At 43.0% G+C, this 23,334-nt stretch overlaps 1 protein-coding gene across 1 annotated transcript; it reads left to right on the top strand.

Annotated features, from left to right (window-relative positions):
- The first annotated feature begins 904 nt into the window (after nt 1-904).
- LOC120753026 (transmembrane protease serine 11F-like) lies at nt 905-22,216 on the top strand. The gene is made up of 12 exons (XM_040064893.2): nt 905-1,028; nt 4,106-4,246; nt 5,535-5,646; nt 13,573-13,696; nt 14,925-15,040; nt 15,450-15,517; nt 17,033-17,196; nt 18,178-18,216; nt 19,290-19,470; nt 19,686-19,951; nt 20,818-20,960; nt 21,365-22,216. The coding sequence occupies exons 3-12, from the start codon at nt 5,554-5,556 to the stop codon at nt 21,524-21,526; spliced, it is 1,356 nt and encodes a 451-aa protein (XP_039920827.1). The 5' UTR covers nt 905-1,028; nt 4,106-4,246; nt 5,535-5,553; the 3' UTR covers nt 21,527-22,216.
- Nucleotides 22,217-23,334: the final 1,118 nt, after the last annotated feature.

Genomic DNA, 23,334 nt, shown 5'->3' on the forward strand with positions numbered 1-23,334 from the left:
GTAGACCAAGATTCAGACTAGAGCAGATTCCCAAGCTGGATTGAAGGCTTCAAGTTCCAAGCATATTTTGACTTGAATTAAACAGGCTATTAATAAAATAAACTTGGCAGCAATTCCTCTGGCAGTGGTAATCAATCACAACCCGATGACAGCCTACAGTGGTTTGACCGAGCAAAAAAGCAAAATGTGGGTGAAGGTCCTTATGTACCGAAAATTTCTCATTTCCTGAAGTTTCTCAATAAAAGGAGAAAGGAAATGTTTAGTAGTTATTGTTTGTGTGGGTCTGATAAAGGATATTCCCTTTTGTGAAAGTATACTCAAACTAAGGGACAGGCCAAGTTCTAAAGTGTTGGGTGCACGCTCTTCTTTTTTCCTTATACAGAAGTTTGAATATGCCTTTCCTGAATACTTTAAAATAACTACTTTAAAATACAGTTTTGATTAATATTTAAAATATTGCTAATGTGCAACTAAGATGCTTGTGTGCAACCATGAGGAAAAGCATAAGCTATGAAATTTGGAATTGCATTTGTAATAGGTAACAAGAAAGCTGTGTTGCAAACATTTTTGTGTCATTAATTATATGGGTCTTACCTTTTCCATTCCATTTTTCCCATCCTGTAGGAAGCCTTTCTTTCTTTCCCAAATGTGGCTGTAGATCAGAACTGTAACACAGTTGCAGTGTCCTGTACTGAGGGATGAACTCTCTAAACTTGTGGCTACAAAGGTGTGGTGAGGTGTGTGCCTCAAGAGTTGTAATTGTGTTGACTTTTTCTTGAAGGAAAAGGAATTTGTCAGGCAGGAGCCTCTGTAAATGCAAATATTCTTTCAGGAGTTTTCTATTCTAATGTTAATGTAGAATTCTTATGAGTAAGGGGGATTTTATTTCCTTGGCAGGTGTCTTGGTAACTGGATAAATTTGGAGGGGACAAGATGAAAAACATACTTGGCTCGTCAACCTCTGATGTATTAATGTCATCTCAGTGTCCCCATGTGAAAGTAAAAGTAACTTTCTGCCTTGACTTCAGGTAAGTGCCTGCTGTATACCATACTCCACTTGCCAAACTTTAGGAGTATCTAAGAAAATGACAGTGTATGCCTGAAATTAATTTCAAAAAAGAGTGGCAAATTTTGGTCATGTGCAAGACATGAGGTGCTTTGCTTTAAGCTCTCTCAGATCAGAAACTCTGTCCAGCTGAAGTGGGGGGCCACAGCCCCTTTCTGGAGTCTTATGTGTCATCAGGTGAGGACCATACAGAGAGGGCAATCTGTAGCCAGGGATGCCTGTTACTGCAGCGCACAAGCCTGTCTGTACCTGGAGCCTAGTGCACTGTCAGCTGCTGAGAAGATAATGCCTATAGCTTCTTGGCAGTCAGGCTAAATGATCCTTGTAGGACCCTTCCAACTGAACTATTCTGATAAGAAGTGTGCCATGGTTCCTCAGCTGTCTAAAAGAAAAGACACCAACATGTCCTTCCTGTGGCTGCTCGTCCAGGTAGGTGGGTCAGACCACATTTTGCTCAGAACACAGATGGGGAAAACATCAATTCCAAGGTATTTGTTGTTCAGTTTTTGTTATCGTTATGAAGGAATGCCTGGCAGCTAAATTAACTAGATCCTTTTGGAGTAATCAGTGGAGGGCACCTAGACAATATGATATAGAGCAGTCAGATTATGGTCCTTCCTGAGAGTGTTTTTTAAACTTACAGTGATCTGAGTCAGGAAATTCTTGGATCACAAAGCTGAATCATCATCTTTAAGAGCTCTGTGTGGCATTTTCTTTCAGAAAACTGGCTCTCTCATTTGAATGTACAAAATATTTGACATATTACATACCTTTCAGCAAAGAGTCATGTACCTGAGCTCTTTATTACATCTCAGTATTTTCTTGTGCTTATTTTAAATTGGCCATTCTTGTTTGAAGTCCCCTAGTTATTTCATGAAGTGAAACAGTGAACAGTGGTTCTAAACCCCCTATCCCTTTCTATACCTTTGTTAGGTTGCACAATTCTGTTAATTTGGGCTTCCCATGCATAGAAGCTGCTTTGTTCCTTTGATGAGCTGTACTGTTTCTCTCAGGACCTTTTACTATTCCTCTGTATAAGCTTTGAGATAGGCAAATGGACCAGAATTTAATGAAATATTCAGGATGCAAGCATAATGTGGATTAATATTGGGATATATCTTTTTTTCCTTTTACTGTTCTGTTCTCTTTACAAGTAGTTTCTAGCGTTCCTTATGGTTTGGGGGTTTTTGGAGATGTTGGGATTTTGTTTGTTTGTTTGTTTGTGGGGGGGTTTGTTTGTTTTGGCTGCTCCTGTGTTGATATTCTCATAGGATATTCTGCCTTAGTCTTTTTCTGAAAGGAATAACAATTCAACTCCTTACCTAGGGAGTAGGGTTAGGACTGGCCTTTTTTTAAAGTGTGGCACTTCATACTTTTAAATTCCAAAGTGCATCTGATGTTTTATTACATAGTATCTCAATATCATAAGATGTTTCTGCAGCATGCTGTAGTGTTTCTCTGTACAGTGATAACTAGACAGTTATTGTACAATTATTATCTCAGTATTTCTTTTCTTCAGACCGTTTATGAATATAGCAGAGATTCCTATGAGATAGTGAGCTGGTTTCAGAAAAAGCATTATCGTTGATTTATTTTCTTTACTTGTCACAAATAGATTTGTTGCTTTTTAGATACCATTGTTTAGCTTTAGTCTTCCTCAAGGCTTTTTTTTTTTTTTTTTTTTTTTTTTTTTCCTTTGCCAGGCAGGATGCATTTGCTCTGAGAGTAACATGATGTCTTGAAATAGTCTCTCTGCCTCCAGAGAACATGCATTTTAATCTTTCTCTTTTAGGGGTTTTTTATAATTTTATATGTCTTCTATCTTTGAAATTCTGCATGACAGTAGCTGATCTGCTTTTTTAGTGTCTGTAGAAATGCTGAAGCTGATGCTGATATACTTCAAACAGAAAAATTATAAATGGATTGTTTATACTGGTCAGGACTGAATCAAGAGTTGCTTCCAATTTTGTGGATTTCCTAGCTACCTGTTCCTTAAAGAGTTATTTACAGCATCCAGAAAACCAGTATTATCTGTGTGATCAATGTAAAATGTTTTGCATTTTACTTCAGAGTAATTAAAATGATTGGAATGAGAGTTCCTGGGATTTCCACGTTCCATTGCATTCCTGCCACCATGTTTCCTTTATACATGCAATGTCCAAGCCCTTTTTTAGGGTAAGCATTCTGGGTCTGCCATCAATGTCTTACAGAACTCTGTGGAAGGTGGAAGCTTTTGTTTTGTCTTTCTGTCACTGTATCCTGTTCATATTAGGAGCTTTGAAAAACTTTTTTTACCTACCTTATTGTTGTGTAACTTCTATGGCATTCTTTACTTGAGGTTGTGGTGTCTACCACAGGATTTAAACCAGGATACATCGGTTCCTGTGTGCAGCGGTCTGCTTTCTGCTTGTCAGTTTGAACTTCTGTATAGTCCTCCTGATGTGAAGTGCAGATCCTGTTTCCCTCTCACTTTAAGCAGAAATTTGTTCATCCTTTTCTGCGTTTAATCCACTCTAGAAGCTCCCCAGTCCCTGGTGAACCTGAGTCTCACTTCCTCACTAGATTGCTATAGCCAGTCATTGAAACTTTGCCTCCTCACCAGCTGGACTCTGGTGGGGGTCTTGATCTTTGGGATTTTATGTTCAGCCTCCAGAATCTTTTTTTTTTGTGGTACTCAGATGGGTACAACCTCTGCCTCCTTCTCGGCATTTCCTAGCTTTTCCAGGCTTTTTTAAAAAGTGTTGCAGTGTAGCACCAAAGGGCACATAAGAAGACTGTCTCTGGAATCTGTTTGGAACCTGGCAATGGAACTACTTGTGGCCAGTCCCTATTCCTCACATGAGCTTTTTGCTGCAGGGAGTTATTGCCAGTAAAAGAAGAAACTCAGACACCTTGTACAGAGAGGGGACCATTGACCAGGATTACCACATTACTTAGCAGTTGCCTTGAAATTGGGCCTGGAGAAGCTTTTCAGTGCCCTAAAAAAGCATCCTCAGTTTAATGTCTTTCTTTAAACAGCAGTAGGTTTTTTGCCTGCAGGTGAGACTATGCACGGATTGCCATGAGGGCTCTGTGTCGTACATCCTTCCAGCTATGGCACAATCAAGTCACAAGGCAGAGCTCTGTGTCTGAGCATCATGGGGTGCCTGGAATGAACGTCTTTGCATCACCTACACACAGGTCAGGTAATCATGTGACGCTTGATACTTTACCCTGGAAATTGTCACCCTCTAGCTAGGCTTCTGACTGCATTTCTCTTGCACATCTGGACTGACTCAGGTCTTCCTATATGCGATGGCAATGCAGCTTCCAGTTAAAGAATTGAGAAGCAATTACATTAAATGTGTCATTAACAACTGTATTCGTCATCTTTTGCAACAAATTATGCTGAGACATTGAATCCAAATTAAGAGATGCTGAAGCTTATCTTTAGCTTACGTTTCATTTGAAAGAAGCTGGCATTCCCCAGAAGGCAGTCCTCCTGATACTTGGCTATGGACTTAATGTAAGGTGGAAGGAAGAGCTCCAGCCATGTAAGGTGTATTTGCATCAGCGTGTTACTAAGCTGGTGATCCCTGAGCTGTAGATGGGTCAAACGGAGGTCATTAAGGTGGAGGAAAGGAGTCCCTAGAGGTTAGAAAGTTTATTGCAGTAAAGCACAGAAAATGTGTGCCACTCGTTTCTTGTTGTGAGGTCTGTCTTCCCTATCGTCCTGAAACAAATCTGTGTGTCAGGCTATGGGTCAGATACATCTTGTAGTAAGTTTAGTGGTACTGAGAAAACTTAAAATTGAAGGCTCAGAAATGCCTGCTTTAAGTTAGAGTTTGAGCTTGTCTTGATTGTTTGCCAGCTAACTTGCTGTCACGAGCACAAATAGAACTTCTTACTTACACAATCTGAAAATATTTACATGACAAATGTTTATGACATAGAAGAATTTTTCCAGGACAGAAATGTGTGTGTAGCTAGGTGACCACAATTAAAATTATCATCTAAGGAGTTAAAGTAGAATGAAAAAACTAATTTAGCTGTTGTTATGAGGGCAAATTCTTTTCTGGCCAAATGACCAATTTCAAGGAAGTTCAGGGGACTTAAGAGGCACATACAATTGATTCTGCATCAGTTTGTCAGCTCCATACCTGGCCTAGGACTGAACATTTTCTCTTGAACATGCAAATGTTCTGCATTGGTCCTTCCCACAATTTCTGATTTGTTCTTAATTATACCAAAGAAGGAAATAAACTCTGTGTCCTTGCAAAATTTTCATGGCTCTTCTGATTTGGGGTGTTGCAGGGTGTAGCTAATGCTCTGAAAAGGCTTCGGGATTCCTGGATGAAAGGTGTGATGAAAGAAGTGTATTGTTATTGTTTTAGGGGAGGAATCATGCTACTGGGTAAGCCTCTGTCACTGAGACTTGCTGGACTTGTTTGTTCTGACTTGCCTATGACTCCTTTCTTTCTTAATTCAGGAGATAAAGCCTCAAGTCTATGCTGAGATGCTGCACAGTGTGTTGTGGTGTTCGGGGCGGTGGATCTCCCAGAGAGAAGAGCTTCTTGCCGACCTCTCAGTGGTATTCAGAGGTGAGTGCCACAAACTTCTGGCTTGCGTCTTGGTGCTTTGGGCAGCTTGGCTACACCGTGTGTAGATTTACAGGGTAGTTTGAGCTCCGACCAAGGGTGTGGGGAGAATGGCACTAGTTCTGAGCTTGCTTCTGATTTGATCTGCCTTTCATGCATCAGTAATCCATCGGATATTTCAGCCTTTCTCCTCGCTCAAAATGCATTTGTTTGCTGAGAATCCCTCAGCTCATCTACAGCAGGGTATGGCAAATCAAGGTGGCCTGTGCGGAGGGCAGGTGGCAGTCATCTCACTCTGCCCTGACTGACCTACTGTTTGTGCTGGCACGGTTAGAATGTGTTGCAGGCACAATTGCTGAACTAGAGGACGAGCGGAGTACAGTTGGTAAATGTAGCTTCTTGTGCTTTTGATTATTTTCATGGACTTCATATGCAGCCAGTGAAGTGTTAATCTGTGCAGAATCAGCTTGGAAACACACCAAATCTGGCACCTGACCATTTCACCCACCCTGCATTGGAATGAAAAGCAAACTGAAAATCCACAGAGAATATAACTGCTTCTGTGGTGTCTTGCTTTTAGAGTAGATTTCAAGAAATCAAAGAAGGACAAAATGAGGCAGGCAAAGCTATTTTTGAGGGCTGAAAAGCAGAGATCTACTGCTGTAATCTGTGACTGCCAAACTAACAGAACAAGATACCTGTCTATGACCAACATAGATGGAAGAGGAAATCTGAGAGGTAAAGATGATGTAAAATTACAGAAGTTTACCATAAACTGATTGCAGTCCGTGGCCATGTACTTAACATTTTCTTTACATTGAGATGGCCTCTCAGTGTTCATGCAGATTGTAAGCCTTTATGTAGTGAGTAGTCCTCCTTTTTCTACTAAAACTTGTTTCTGAACATGAGAGTCTTTCTCAAGATGTTGGCTGTGGCAGTCAACAGTAGAAAGACAAATAAGTTATAAAGGATATCTCAGTCCTCAGCATTAGAGTTACATCCCACAGACTGTTGTAGTGGTATGGGAGGCTACCTCTATTCCAATCATTGAAGAGGTCAAAACTTCCAAACAATCGTGTGTGAAATGGATGAGAGAGTTAGGAACAGCAAACCTTTTGTGCAACTTGCAGAGGTGATTGGATAACCAGGGAAGCCTGCATGAGCGGCATTTTGGCGTCATGGATGTAGTTGCTGGGAAGCTCTGAGTTTAGACATCCCAAAGAATGAATGCTGCCCTTGAATCTTGAAGCAAATGACAAGAGCCGTGTCCGGAGCGGTTGTCTTTACCCAGCTCAAGTGTGCTCTGGGGAAGGAGCAAGACCTTGGTAAAATTGGATGGTAAAGGGGAGGAGCTCAATTAGTAAGTGGCAAATACATTACTGATGCTTTATCTGACTGCAGAGGGGTGGCATGCAGCACCTACTGTTTTTGTGGGCTGTTCAAGGGTGTGGGGAGATCAAGCTGATTCAGTATGACGCATAGAAAAACGCGCACTTCATTTCCCTCAGCAGATCCCTTCAACGTTTGGAAGTCTTTCATTGTATCAGAACGCTTTAGGAGATATCAAACATTGAGTAATTGAAGCTGGTACATAACTGACCTCATCCAAACAAGGATCGGGCAGTACTTAGAGGCAGGCACTAGCCTCTTCTGCTTCAGTTTTCAAAGTAACTGAGGTTGTTGTCCCATTCTTTTGGAAGTGCATGTCCTGTGTATGCCACAAGAGCACAGGAGAAGTGCTAAGTTGGTGTGGTTTGTGGTAAAGGCGGGAGTGAAATCAGCAAGACTTGCTTTGTGGCCCTGTGCTTTTGCTATAGGCCTCCTGGACTAAGCCAGGTGAATCTCATTTGCTGCCATTCCCAACCACCCCGCCAAGGAAGATAGCTCCAGGGACCTAGTATGGATTTTCAAATCACACTCACCAGGCCAGCAGATTAGTCTTTTCAGTTGTCTTGTGAAAGTTACTATTTCTAGGAAGAGTATTGTAGGCATGTACCTGAATCCATCAGCTGGGAAAACTGGTCATGGCTATAAATGTGGAGAGACCCTCCTCATCAGATGTGCCACCTAAACTCTGCCACTGGCTCTTCTGAGAAGGCTGGATTATCAGTTTGCAGGGGCATAATAAAAAAATGTAATAATAAATGCATTATAGGAAGACAGCAGCCCATCACATAGAAGAGGTTGCATGTTTTTTTCTATGTGGAACATGGCAAAACTTTTTCATAAAGAGCTGGTAAAACAAAACATGGTTTGGATTAATCTAAAAGTAAATCTACTTTGAGATGCTATGAGGTCTTAGCTTAAGAAGTCAAAAAATATCAAGGGAAGATCTGTAAAGCAGAACAGGGTAGCTGTTCCCTGCTTATCCAGCAGTTCAGTGATTAGGGCCACATGATAAAGTTCCACTTTTCTGGTCTGAACAGATATGCTTTCTGATCAGTTTGTTGGTATTGCTCCTGCTGAGGATTTTGTTAACACACAGTAATTCAACCAGAAGAGATGGATAATCTCAGTGAAGTGAAACAAATCCTGTCAGGCAGAGGTGGGAGCTGAACTTGCATCACTAGCATTGTGAATGAATATAGTCACCTTTTAGGGAGCTTGGTACAGGATGAGAGAGGAAAACTGGCTTTTCGCCTGTATGTTGTGCTTGTCTTTCGCTTTTGGGCAAATGTTCCAAACGCAAAGGTAAAGAACTCATTTGAGACTGATTAGAAGTCCAATCTGAAATCCTATGTGCTTTCTCATTGGCTTCACAAGGAAGACCAAGTTTAGCTCTGTAAAATTTCGGTATAACACTTCTTCATAATATGCCAATAACCATTAATGTAGCTTTATTTCTTGCTGTATTTCCTTTATTAAACTACCTTGTATCGAGGTTTGATTTAATATCTCTCTTTCTAAACACAGCTTTAGTGCATTGAAAATGCTTAATTATATGGAAACATATATATTTTCAAAATAATTAATTTGGAATTTTTTTCAGTACAGAATAACTTTTTAGTGATCAGGATCTTTGTCTCAGAGCCAAGGTGTGTAAACTAGGAGATTTAATAGTTTAAGTTAGCTGTGATATGAACTGGAGAGGTGCTGCTGTCTTCATGGATTATCTTGGGCCCCTTGGGAATGACGCATATTTTAAATGAGAACACGGATTGCTGGAGGAGGTTTAATGTTCGCTGATAATATTGCCAAGATAAGCAGGTCTGTACTGAACTAAAGGATCTTGGGTTTGAAACTTCTCATTAATTCACTGCCAGATATAGACCATGAAGAGGTAGTTTTGAGAGCAGAGAGGACTTGGCATTTGAGATCTCCCAGTGGAGTCTGGGTCTGATCTCTTGTTAGGGTTTGCTCCCATGGAATTTGAGTTATGTCATTCATGCTAGAGGGTGAATGCATTGGTGTTACCTGAATTCCCCCCGAAGTCAGCCCAGCTGAGAGTTAATTAGCAACTTACTGGAGTTTGGGCAGTAAAAAAAGTCAAAGCCTGTGACATAAGGAAGCAAGAAATGTGAGGCTGCACAGAACACCAGACTCTAGAAGCCATCACACAAATAGCTGTGGTGTTCGGGGTCTTCTGAGGAGAACACCTCTCTATTAAGCAATGCCACAGGAAGAAAGAAAGGATGCATCCATGGTGGAAAGCTTTCATCAGCACTGCAGAGGATCGGTGTTTCTCTGGCCACTGAGTGTTGCTGGGTGGAGCAGAATTTGCTTGGTTACTACAGTGCGGAGAGGACCCTGTCTAATTCCTAAACAGGGGGATCCACCTGCCACTAAATTATATAACTATGGAGCTGGATGTCCCAAGCACAGGAATCCCCATCGAGGTGGTTATTCTGGTAGAGCACAACAGTCCTGCCCTCCATGGCACCATAGCAAAAAAGGCTAGGGGAGTGAAGAGCTGGTTGGAGGTGTAACGTGTACGCATAACGAAAACATTGAGTGGCTATAACCTGAACTGTCTTTCAGTAACTATCCTAGCCTCTGTCTCAGTAGAGCTAGGCATACCTAGTTGTGAGATAAAATAGAAAACAGAAAACCAACAAAACATGGGGGCTGCTGAGCTGAGTCCCGCATGCAGACATTACAGTTGAAGGGTACTGGTGACTGTATACCGTGGGAGTTGATGAGTCTCCGTGCTTTCATTGCAAAAATTGGGGTTTTTTTCCTACTCTGTTGCACTTAGCAAGATGGAAGTCAAAAGCATCCTGCTAAAGGGAGGAAACTGTTTTGGTTTTGAAGAGATATTTCCATTTTAATTTGTATATCCTATATACAAATTAATTACCCATATGTGGATGTTGCTTGACACCTCGGGAGTGTTGGTGGATGAGAAGCTCAACATGACCTGGCAGTGTGCACTCAAAGCCCAGAAAGCAAACTCTGACCTGGGCTACATCAAAAGAACTGTGGCCAGCAGTACTCTGCTCTTGCAGAGTACTGGGGTACTCATCCAGCTCTGGATAAGCCCAACATAAGAAGGACATAGACCTTTTGGAGCAAGGCCTGAGAAGGGTTATAAAGATAATCAGAGGGCTGGAACAGCTCTCCTGTGAAGACTGAGAGAATTGTGGCTGTTCAACCTGGAGAAAAGGAGGCTTCTGGGAGATACTATGAAGAAGTTCTTCATTGAGAAGGTGATAAGACACTTGAACAGGTTGCCCAGAAAGATTGTGGATGCACCATCCCTGGCTGGAATTGTTCATGGCCATGTTGGGTGGGGCTCTGAGCAACCTTGTCAAGTGCAAGGTGTCCCTACGTATGGCAAGGGTGTTGCAACTACATGATTTTTAAGAGTCCATTCCAACCCAAACCATTCTATGCTTCTATTATATGCATGTTTTAACTGTTTTCTTAAGAAAATATTAAGTGAAATCAGTATCAGAAGTGGTGTAGTTTTATTCCTTATCTCCCATGTTTCTGTTTCCCTCAGCACTTCATAAGGTTTCTGTTTCCCTTTGCAAGTCTGTGTGACCTGTGGAGAATGAGCAGTTCTGAAATGTTGGAGGAGAAGGGGGTCTGTGCTAACAGTGTTTGTGGCTGTAGCTGGTATTTGCACAAAAAGGAAATAGAGACAGATGGCTGGAAGGACAGTGCTGCCTGTGAAAGCATGGGTCTCATAGGCAAGGAGATGCTCAGTTTTTTTAATCTTAAGTTTTGCAGCTTTGACATAAGGCCGTGTTTTCAGGTAATCTATCTGGATACAGTTCACAAAATGCAGCAGTTGTGATCCAACAGTACAGTTGCCTCAATATCTGCAGAGTCAGCCGTACACTGCCAGGGCTGTGCTGTGTGTTCTCTGTGCCGAAAGCAGTGGAGGGATGGTGCTCCAATTGCCGCTCAGGTGGAAGCCCATTGGAGTGGGGACAGCTGCAGGACAGAGAACCACTCTGATTGAGATGGATGGGAGTGGCTCAGGCTGGAAGCAAAAGCTCTCCAGTGAGGAGAGCAAAGTGAGTTGCAAAGATGAGCTGCCTCTTTCAAGAATGAGATGTGGCTACTAAGGAGAGGCAGAGGCATGTTTCCATGGTGGGCTGTTCTGATTAGCCAAGAGGCTTGACCTCAAGGGTAATAATTGACTGCCCATGGGGTATGTTGCAATTCCCTGGGACTGGGACAGGCTGTGAGGTGAGTACGGGAGTGTTCCATGGAAGGCTGCAGTGTATTGAAGAAACTGAGACTGAACAGTTCCACCGGTTTTAGGTTTTTATCTGAATCTCTTTCTCTTCTAAACCCTCAGAACTGATGGATAGTGTATACAGTGAAGGTCTAGATGGTGAGAAGTCAAGGCCTCAGTGGAGCCAGTTGAGTTCTAGTGGGTGTTATTTATGTGCTTATTGCAGCTCGCAGTTTGCAAAGAAGTACTCTTGGCCAGCCTGGGTTTTTAGACTCCCAGCAACTGCCCTACAGCCTTGACATCAGGAAACTGAGCCAGTCTGGTGGGGTAGAACTTGGGCTGTGCATTGCAAGAGCAGAACTTGCCCCAGTAAAGTAGAAACAACCAAAGGAAAGGTACTGGATTTCTCCATAGCCTGTGACTCTGAAGCAGAAGGCTTGTTCTTGGTCACCTGTCCTGTATATTTTAGTAACAATAAGCTGCTGCTTGTGACTACCTGCAGTTGTGATGCTGGCTGAAGCTCCTCTATTTTAACATTTTTTCCAGTATGCCATCTGTTTGAATAAGTAAAAAAATTGCCCATTTGGCTAGCACTCTCATTAGCCAAAACCAAGATTTTATACAAGGAGATTAAATTTTAAGTTCCTTCCAACTTCGCTGTCTCTTGTGAATACACCCTTGCTGTCTGTCAGAAGATCCCTCATTGCCTTTCTCTGTAGTGCTATCTGAATGTTGGGTTTGTTTGGTTTGTTTTTGGTTGGGTTTTTTGTTTGTTTGTTTGTTGGTTGGTTTGGTTTGGTTTGTTTTTTTCCCCTTGTTTGTTTTTCTTGCCATTTCTTGTTTGTGGCCTTTCTTGGGTTTCTTCCCATCAGAGCAGAGGGTATAACACCATCACCCTCTTTCACCACTTCACTGCCTTTTGCTGTCTTAGATTTGCGAGCCAGACTCAACTCATTTCCTAAGACAAAGCCTCTGCTGGTAACCTGCTCTGCTTTCACCGTGATTTCTTTTCCACCATGTAGTCAAAAAACCTGCCAACACTTATTCTCTCTGCCTGCCTTTCTTCCTCTTTCTGCCTGTATCATCTTAGATTTTGCTCAGAGATGGCTGTGCCATAGGCCTAAAAAGGGGAAAACAGTGTTTAGTATGTCTGGTTCACTGCAATACAAGCATGGATCTGGGGTAAAGGGGCATGGTGAGTAGCCAGCCAGTCCTCCTCCTGCGGGCTGGCTGCTGCCATTTGTCACTCCAGGATATCTGAGAGATTATCTCAGGTGTTTTTCTGACACCTTGTACTAATGCAGACCATGTTGTGGAGACTCAGTATGTGGCATGACAATTATCACATGTTGTGCTGTGGAATTACTGGGGATCTTTAATAATTGTGCTTAAGGTTTTGCATCATACTACAATAAAGATACTGAAGGCATATGCAAAAATGCAATTTTCCTAATGTTCTGTTGCTTAATGCTGATCTGGAGGACGTAAGTGGAGGAGAAAGTCTTCTGTGCCTTTGTCTATGTGTGAGTCAAGTTCTCAACCAGTTTACAGGTCTACTCTGGGCTTTCAGAGAGTTACTACTGGATCTTGTTGCCACGTCACATTTACACACAAGTACCTCTCTATTGTCTGGAAGAATTGTCTGTCAAGGAGACAGGATGTGGTCGCTTTCAATGTATGTGTGACTTTGGAACAGTAACCTCCAAACCCTGTAGGGACTCAATAAATGTTACTACTCATACCAATTAAATGTAACCAAAATTATGTATTGTTTGGTATCTCTGGATGCCTAGAGCCTCCTTGGGGCAGAGGTTATTTCATCAGTCATGAATTACTACATTTATTTTCAGTTTAAGTGCCTGTGTGGGCAGTCAGCTGCACATGAAATCTGTGGAATATTTCTTGAAGTCAAATTGTCTCTACTAGCAATACCTGCACAACTTTTTCTCGGGGTGTATGTGAGGCAACAGAAGCAAGTCAGAGCACAGGGAATTCTGACTAAATATAAAGGAAGAGCTTTTGTCGTGAGGATGGGCAATGACTGGACCAGAGATCTTGAGAGACCGAGTTATCTTTCTCCTTGGAGGTACTAAAAACTTGACTGGACAAGGCCTGGAGCAACCTATTTAAATGGGGCTTAGTTTAAGCAGTCATACCCTCAGAGTCCAGAAGTCCTTCCCAAACTGCCTCATTCTGTGGGGTTTTTCAGCTGAGCTAAGCTGTGCCAGATATGACTAGACTCTGGATGAACTATTGTCTTTGTGCTAGAGTTGAATTTCTCCATGTTGTTTCCTTCAATACAGGCAGTGATCCAGATGGCCAGAGCAATACGGCGCATAGAGCCGTGGAAGATCGCAGTCATTGTTGTGTCGGTGATAGTAGGCTTAGCCCTTATCATTGGCTTGATTACATTTCTTTTGTGCCACGGTGAGTGCCCTGCTATTTTATTGTTACAAGCTTTCAGGAATCTGTTGTGTTTCACTTGCTACCGTGGCCTTGCCCCTGCTATAAAACTCACATGAGAACTTTCTAAATACTATTTGAGAACTAGATTGATCTGAAAACCTCTAAGAATACTTGAAGTATGCTTTACTTGAAGCAAGGACTTCAGTTTTAACCCTCCTTTTGTTTCTTGCCCTGGTGTTTCCATTGGTATCCTGTGTCTCCACCGACTGACTCAAGGATAACAGTCTTCTGTATAAGCCAGAGGGGTGTCTAGTACTCAGGCTATGCATAGTAAGCTTAGTCTTGAATGGGATTTTTGCAGAAGCTCAACCTGGCCCCTCTAGCTGAGAATATTCCAGAAAGAGAGAGGGCAGAGCTTTAGGATTTTCAGAGCTCAGGACTCAGCTCAGGTTGTCAAGAGCCCAGTTTCAGTACTAGATCATAGAATCATTAAAGCTGGAAATGATCTTTAAGATCACCAAGTCCAACCATCTTGGCTCATGACTCGAAGACAATTAATTCCATTCCCAGTCACTTGCCTCATGAATGAAGTTGAGTAATTCCATTCCCAGTCTCTGAGATACCAGTATGAGTTTTTTGCAATGCTTTCCTGCTGGAATGGCATTAATCATGAGGCCATCTCAGCTTGCCAAGAGTCAATGAGGCTGTGGCTTGCACTACGACACCAGAAGGAGCAGTGGCAGAGCTACAGCTCAGCTTTGCTTTTTGCCAGCTCTGTGTTACATAGCCCCTCTCTGCCATACACTTGAGAATCAGATTTTAATATTAACCTGACCTCTGAATGGATGCAAACAGCTCTGCCCCACATGCCTCTCAGAGGAGCAGGGACATGCCAGCGTGCAGCTGGGGAGGAGTGGAGGTGTCTGAGTCAGAAGGGCTCCTTTGTCTCGTGCTGTGCTCACCTCAGGCCAACAAGAAGATGGACTGCAGGGAAATGTTGTAGAGGGCATAATTTGGAGCTCCTGGGATGGCCCTCAAAGAAGAAATGAGCCCCTGGATGGTCCATGGAGCAACAGGATGGTCCAGAACCTCCTTTTCCCAAAGTGCTGCTAAAGCTGTAATTTCACTGTTGGCAGGATCACTGCCAGGGCCAGGGATCCTTGCTTGTGCCATGTTCTGTGAGATACTGCACATCTTGGAATTGTACAAAAGATGGTCAGCTACCTTTCTTTCTTTTTCTCCTCTGTAGATCAAGACAGATATTACAATGCATCTTTCCTAATCACCAATGTCGACTACAATCCTCAGTATGAAAGGCAAACTACAGATGAGTTCAGGAACCTAAGTGAAGATATTGAAACCATGGTAAATGAAAAGCTTCTATTTACACCTGACCTATGATGAAGAGTTCTGCAAATGTGTGATTGTCAATCACACATTTGCCGAGGTGTTTGTGCGTCATCCGTAGACAGCTGGCCTTATGCTTCACACCTTGCTGTTGTGGGTTAAAGATGCATAGCTGACTTTGCACATGCAGACGGTGAGCTCAGGTGCTGTCTGTTCCAGAAGCCCTGTGGTGGAGCTGGCAACCACAGAGCAGAATGGAGAGTGAAATCAGCCAACTCAGCCGTTTATTTTGGATCTGCATCCTCCGATGGAAATTTAGGGGTAGCTTTGGTGTAGAGGTAGAGATCTGAAGGCTCATGAGACTGTTATGTTATAAAATCATGTACTTTTTGCAGGTGTATTTTAACACACTCTTTTCTTTTAACAGATCTATGAAATATTCAGGGGCTCCTTTCTAAGTAGAAGATACATCAGGTCCCACGTGGTCAGTCTACGGTAAGTAATGTGAAGGCCAGGAATAAGCAGGGATGTGTTAAACACCTTTTCTTCCTACCTGTTGACCATATGGAGCATTCTTGGTTGCTTATGCTTGGGTTACACCAGGAGGGTGACTAAGCCTTGTCTGGTTGTTGCTGTCCTTGAGTACTCACAACACTGAGGACTCAGTTACTCTTAGAGGTCAGCAAGGAAGTGAAGTTTGGTCTTACACTTCTGCAGATTGATTGCCTGTACACCCGTTGTTTGTGGCTGTGATACAGTAACAGGATTGTTGGGGGATCCCCATTTTTACTACTACTTAACAGCCTGAGAGATGCAGAATAAGCTTTTCCCACACTTACTTCTTCCTGCGTAAGCTTGAGCTGGTGTTTGCCCCTCTGCATGATGTATGGTGGGAGGTGATTATTCTCCTCCCTCTGTGAAAAGGCCTGAAGCACTAAATGATTCCACTGTGAGGCACATGGATATAGACGAGGGAACATAGACATGGATATAGTAGAGGGTTCTGTGTGAGAGATTTTACTGTTTCCCATGCAGTAATTATGTATCACTCTCAGTGGTAAGGGCTATTGCTTCCCTCTCTTCCATCTTACTTTATTTTGGAGTTGTACTTCTATGTACTGCTGTGGAATATTTTTCCCTAGATAGCAAAAAAATGACAGAATTCCCACAAATGTCCTTCACAGCACTTCTGGAATTTTTTACCTTTACCTGTCTCTTGATGGAATGAGTAATTTCTTAAACAGTTCTACATAATTTTCTGATGCTGTTTTCTTCCAGAAGCCTCCCACAGTGTATGTCAAGAGAAGCTGGAGAGCTTGGGAGCTAGAATCCAAGCGACTTCTTTACACCTTTTAGGTTGATCTCTTCCAAACATGTTTTCACTACAGATACTTGGTACAACTAGACACTGGGGCAGCTTAGCTGCATCTCTGCTCTCTTTCCCTCAAAGCTTCAATTGGTTTTCCTTTAGATGGCTAGTTTAAGATATTGAGCCCAATATTTTATAGTGTCAGTAAGTGGCCTCAAACTATTGAGACTGTTGTATCTGAAAATGAGGGATCTAACCGGCCAATAAAAGGACAAGTGACTTAAATGGAAAGAAATGCCAAAAGACCTTTTTAACTTCTGTTGTAACTGGATCTTTTGAATGGCTGTTAGGAATGGCCTGTTGGATATCTGTTGAAGGGTTTTAATTTGCTGTAGTGTTCCCCCTGTCATTTGTGTCCTACTGATAAGGACCTGTGTGGAGGCCAAAGAGAGTGATCCCTTCTTTGCTTCTCAGCTCTACTGCTTATAAATGTTCCCCCTGATCATTGTCATCACAAGAAGCTTTTGCTGTCTGCTGACACGTTGTCATCTTCCTTTACTTGAGCACAGCCATGCTGTTTTTTTCTGGACATCTGTGCAGACCGGCCCTGTTCTTACATAAAGAAGGCAGGCAGTACAAAGCAGAACCAGGAGCATTAGTAGGCAAAGAGAACGACACCGTTTGTTTCTGTTGGTTTGTAGCCCAGATCCTGTTGGAGTGCTTGCATCTGTTGTTCTGGTATTTAAATTTCCCTCTGCTGACAGTGAAGCAACGACCTGGGGTCAAGTCAACCGTGTGTTACTCAGAAGGCTGAAAGCAACCTCGACGTACCTGGATGTTGACCAGTCTACCATTAGACTCACAGGCAAGTGCCTTAGGTTTGTGTTTTCAGCTTGGAAGTTGTTCCTTACACTTTGCTGCTCGTAGTGTAATGTGTTTTACCTTAGCATGCTAGTATGGGCTATTCTTGTTTGCTTTTTTTGCCTTCTCAAAATTGTCTGTTAGGCTGGCAGCCTGGGAAGTTGGAAGACAGAGCATGGAAACAACTAAAACATTTTGGCACTGATTTATGAGCGTGAGCTCTTCCCCATGCATCACAGGCTTTCCCTATGTGATATAGTTGTGTTGAATGAGATAGTCCCCCTCAAATTCATCAAAAAAGGCTCAACTTTGTGACCATGGATTCACAAAGAAATTTAAGACATACAGTAAATTGAACAAGAACTTTTATAACCAGGCACAAAAATGCAGAGTCCTCAAGTTATTGAACAATGCAAGGCTGAGGTGGTTCCCTTCTCTACCCTCTGCAATTTCCTTTGTTATTTGACATATCGCTGTAGCAAGTGTCCATAACAAGATCCTGAGGATCCCTGGGCAGTAATCCTCTCCCATGAATCTGCCATGGATTGCCATCTGACTCTGACAGAGGGGTTTTTGTAGGAAAGAAATTAGAAATATTGCAGTTTACCTGCAGACAATCCCAGCACTGAGGATTTGTGAAGACTTATCTGATCTCCTCGCCACACTAAACCTGAACAAAGGCCTGTAGGCATTTTCTGGTGGCTGTGCACATTGTACATGTAGATGTAGCTTGGACCCACTTGCAGTCATCTGCTGCTTTTGTTAGCTCTGAGCTAAGGCAAGAAAGGCGCATCCTGTGGCTTTCAGTGAGGAACAGAGGCTTAACAGAGCTTCTCCAACAAAGCAAATTACTGCTTCTTGTACTGTCACTCCAGGCAGCAAAGTAAGCCATTTAATTTGTGTTTCTGGGACACAGGGAGAGAGTCTGGGCTAGGTCACGTAGCATACGAGATAAACTTACTGTGGTCTTTGCTTTTCATTCCAGAGTTGAACAAGGAAAAGGGAGACAACCTTTTAAACAACTGTAAGTACAAATGCTTTATAGTAAAGGTCTGGGGACATAGCGCTGGAGGTTCTGTGCTTACAAAATCCTTATACTTTTATGACAGAAGTTGAAAATAGAATTTGTTGCAGATATTAGAGCAGCAGACAATGCATGAGCCAGGGAAGAGTTCAGCTCATTTCCTTGTAGTCTTGCTGGCTCTATACATTTATAGAATTGAGCATTCTGGCTTGGTGGTGGGAAGCACTCGCTTTAATGTTTGTTGTTGGAAGTAGGGGAATGTAGAGAACTGCTGTTAACAAGTTTGCAGAAGGACTATAATTTTGCTGTGTGCCATGATTCTTGCTGGAATCCTTCAAAAAACATTTTCCCTCCTTTCCCCTCATCCCTGAAGAAAGATTTGGCAATAGATATCTATCAGATTTGAGCTAAATTTTAAGGAAAGGCCAGAGGGTGGGAGAGGGAGAAGAGCTGTCCACACTCAGAGCAAGGCAGTGGCACCACCCTGGAGAGGGGAATGGCAGGTTCCCAGGCCTCCTGTTGTGCTCCCCCTTGAGGTCTTGGAGCTCCTCTGGAAACTGGGAGACAGCGTAAGTACCCTCCCAGGGCACTCCATCAGTCCACTACGTGCTCTTGAAGACTTTGCATGTTAGCTTTCCATCTTCAAATGGCATCTGGGAATTAACTGGTTTGAATCTAACTTTTTTCAGCTGGGTAATACCTGAGTGTTGGCACAGTGGCTGTAAGTAAACTGTTGGGAAGAGGGGACTATTCTTTGTTGCTGCTGACAATCTGGAGGTGACCTGACAAAATCCCTTTTTTTCCCAGTGTCTCAGATACACAGCCTTCAGGTCCCGTGGGATTTAATATGTGCTTGTGTGTCTGAAAACTGGCTTAATGAAAAAGCACTGATTCCTCTACCAAACTTCACTGTTTACCCTGCATCTACCCTGAGACACTTGTGACCATGGCACTTGGTTTCCCTGCTTTAGGTGAAGGTTGTCCCTTGACAGAGACTCCTGCCCTGTTACACCTGTGCCTGCAGCCATGAGGGCCTTCAACCAGCTAAAGCAGAGCTGCCTTTTCTTTGACAGGCTGTGGAATACGAAGACAGGCGTTCTCCTTCACAGGAGTGGAAAGAATAACAGGTGGGCAGCGTGCACGGGAGGGAGAATGGCCATGGCAGGCGAGTATTCAGCTCGACGGGACCCATCGCTGTGGTGCATCAATCATCAGTAACACCTGGCTGGTGACGGCAGCCCACTGCTTTAGAGGGTAAGTCATCAGCACCTCTCTGATCCTACAGGCCTTAGGACTCTTGAGTGCTCTGACCTTTCGTGACCCTCTAATATCTGCTGAAAGATAATGAAGTTTTATTCTTTCCCTTTGGCAAACCTGGTCACATTGCTTTTTGATGCTTAAATGGAGACCTAAGCTCCCTTAGGGATGTTGTTTTGTGTGACACTGGCATAACCTCCAACATCTTACAGAGTAAGAGATCCTCGGAGGTGGACTGCCAGCTTTGGAATTCTGCTGAGACCTCCAAAACAGAAAAAATTTGTCCGGAGAATTATTGTTCACGAGGGATACGGCGACCATTTCCTTGATCATGAATATGACGTGGCTGTTGTGGAACTTGCCTCTGCTATTGAGTTCACAAGTGATGTGCACAGTGTCTGCCTTCCTGAAGCATCTCACATTTTCCCAGACAACACTTCCTGTTTTGTCACTGGCTGGGGAGCTTTGGAGAATGATGGTGAGTGCCTCTTGCCTCCCTGTGCCCTGTCACACATGCTCCTGAGAAGACTGATGTTAGTTTTTTGGGGTTTTGTGTTGATTTTGAGTTCCTTAGACTTGGTGTTTAATAGGTGCCTCTCCCAATGAGACCTTTGGACTTAGTTTGCTGCTTTTTTTTCTGGCTTGGTCAGTGGACTGGAAATTGGGGGAAGACCCTGAAGGTTAGTCTTACAGGATTTAAGGGCAGCTTTTCTTAGTTGCTGCATGCACAGCACTCGTTGAATACATTCTGTTCTCCGGTCTCTCTTTATTTAGCTCTGGCATGAGTTCTTTTGCTATTCAGATTTTTTGTAGATGCACCATGATAATTTTCATCTCTCTTTGGTCATATATGAGGCCTCATTCAGTGATTTGAGTGAGCTTCTTTCAAATTAGCCTGTGTTATTGAGGCTAGAGAGGATGGGACTATAAATCAGGGAGAGCCACAGAGCTATATAGGTTATGTTTCGTGGGAGACCCTTGTGGTGTGTAGTGATTGCCCAAAGCTATGCCGCAGTTAACCAAACGGTATTTTCAATGATAGCAAGGACATACCGTGTAGCCTACAGTGGAATGCAGCACTGAAATATGTACAAAAATCAATTTGTCCATTATGCTAAAGAGCATCTGATGATGGTGAAAAATGGATAGGAGTTATGCTTGGGAACAAGTGAAGGACTTTGGCACTGGGGGGGGAACTTTCTTAATCCTGAGACATTTTCTGGGTAGCTCCTTTAATTGCCTGTGATGGCAGAAAAGTGGCAGAAAAATTTGGCTACTCCTAATCTTTGAGTTTTTTATGTTGCTTACCCTGTCTGGAAATTCTAATGCCACTTCTCCTTCTAGGCAATAGTGTTAATCAGCTTCGACAAGCAGAAGTGAGAATTATAAGTACTGAGGTTTGTAATAGGCGACGAGTGTACGGTGGAGCGATCACACCTGGAATGTTGTGTGCTGGATACTTGGAGGGGCAGGTGGATGCTTGCCAGGTAAGTCTCTTCATCGGCAGTAGTAAAAGGGAAATGGGTGGGATAGAAGGTGATGTTTTCTAGAAATAAAATGTACTTTGGGCAATCTTAAGTTTATGAGTTTCAATATCTTGTTAGATACAAGTGAAGAGCTTCAAGGCTCATGTGCTGGAGCTTGCACTTCAGTTTGCATGAGGTTTATATACAATGCACAAGTGAGAGAATGCAGATGTGAGGGTGTGGACTGTCAGAGACTGGATTAGACAGGCTGGGAGACTGTCTTGTCAGTAAACTGTGAGAAACTTGAATTATAGCTGAGGTCTACAGAGAAATACCTGTCAATTGTAACAGGAGAATTTGAGTTCGTGAGTGAGGTGAACACTGTTTACTTTTTTTTTTCTGTCTGTTGACATTTTTCTCCTTAGGGTGACTCTGGTGGGCCCCTGGTGCATGCGAATTCCAGAGGAATCTGGTATCTTGTGGGAATAGTGAGCTGGGGAGATGAATGTGGCAAGCCAAATAAACCAGGAGTATACACACGAGTGACTTACTATCGAAACTGGATCCACTCCAAAACGGGCATCTGAAACCTGGAGCAAGTTAAGTTTTGTGGGCTGTGTACAGCTATTCCTCTGACACATCCTGCTCTGTGGTCACCCTCTAAGCAGCCGCTGGCTTAGCTTGTGGTCATATATGAAGTACCTGTAAGCTTGGAGCAGTCTCGGACTTGAAACTGGTTTGGCCTACAGCCAGACAGGAATAGACTTGATCCATGTGCCATTTGTTTGTTCAGGAAGTAGTCTGTCAGAGGCACAACTGCCTTTGTCTATATGCAATATATTGACCTTTTTTTCTCGATGGCCACATGTCTTGGCCCCAGCTTTTATACCCAAGCCAAGTGTTTGAACCCAAACAATCATCAACCAGCCTCCAAGACAAGCTATAACTGAAACCTGGCCCATTCATTTGCTGTGTGCTCACAAGGCACTATCTATCCACAGACAAGCTACAATCCAGACCCTGACTCCAAAGGCTGCTGTACTTCTGAATTCTTGACCTTTGTCCTGCATCATTCCAGGAACTGCACTATAATGAAGAATGGAAGATGGCTCACAGAAGTCCTGGTTCCCAATATCACATTGGACTATTACTTAAGTGAATAGAGAACTTTTCCTTGCCTGAGAAAGAAATTAGTGGGGAACACCAGCTTGTGTCCACTTTCTTTGAACAAGTGAATGTATGCCTGCTGATACAAACAGTGTCTACCACAGCATTTGTCAGGGGAGTGACTACTGGGCTTAAGACCAAAAACCACTTTATGTTCATACCAGTCAGTTGTTATAACACAATATTTGGCTGAATTAACTTCCATTTTTATCTTTCCAGACTGTATTTTTCTGAATAAAAGTCCTTTGCCTTTTGTGCAGGATGGACAGTTGTAACAGTCTTAGTATGTCAAAAAAAACCTTCTCAAACTTCTTATTCTTGTGAATCCTGTTCTCAAGTCTTTATAGTTTTATATATGCATTTTTAGCTACATCCTGTTTTTTTAAAAAAAAAAAAAAAGCTTTTGCATTACAGTGGAAATGTCCCTCTCCTTCCGAGCAGGACAGAACTTCTGATAGACCCAGAAATCTTATGTACAAATCTCTCTCTCTTCTCACAGGAAGAAAGAATTGCCTGTATTGCATTGCCAGACTACAGCTGACTCATTTGGTCTCAGCCACAGAAACCTCATATTCTCTCTGGCTTCATGTTTTTGGGAGCCCATGTTTCTGTCAGCCAGGTAGATATCCAATGCTTTCTACAACCCAGCAGAACACACTTTTTCTTGGTGGGGTGTCTGCAAATTTTCCAACACTTCATGTGGATCCTGATCCTAACAACAGCAAGTGCTGTGGACTTAATTGCTGGTTAATGAGCTACTCAACTCCTCTCTTCTCTCTCTGTGGTCAGAAGAGGAAGAACTCAGGAGAGGAGATACTGGCCACACTGCCAAGACTTGGAGCTGGTCCAGCATGGCAAGCAAGCAAGAACCTTCTGCCAGGCCAGAAAAGGCAAATAGCAACCTTTCAGCATGCTCTTAGTTAGAAGGGCTGAGGGAAACAGGCCCTCAGTGATTATAGTTTTAGGATCAGAGTGTCGTTCCAGTTGAGCACCAGTCAGCTGCCACAAGCCAATGGCAGTTCAGGGATCCCCTCTGGGTGTGCAGCTCGCTGCCAGTGCTGCCATACAGAGCAGCAATCCCTCCAGAGCAGTGATGACAGAAGGGTTTTGATTACACGTCCTGTGATCTATCTGTCAGTCCAGAGAACAGTGCTTTTCTAGAGCCTTACTGGAGGTACTGGAATAGTTGGAAGCCCACTGGAAGGTCTGCAGTGGAAGGTCTAGTTGG

The sequence above is a fragment of the Hirundo rustica genome, chromosome 5 (assembly GCF_015227805.2).
Source record: "Hirundo rustica isolate bHirRus1 chromosome 5, bHirRus1.pri.v3, whole genome shotgun sequence".
NCBI classification, from domain to species: Eukaryota; Metazoa; Chordata; class Aves; order Passeriformes; family Hirundinidae; genus Hirundo; species Hirundo rustica.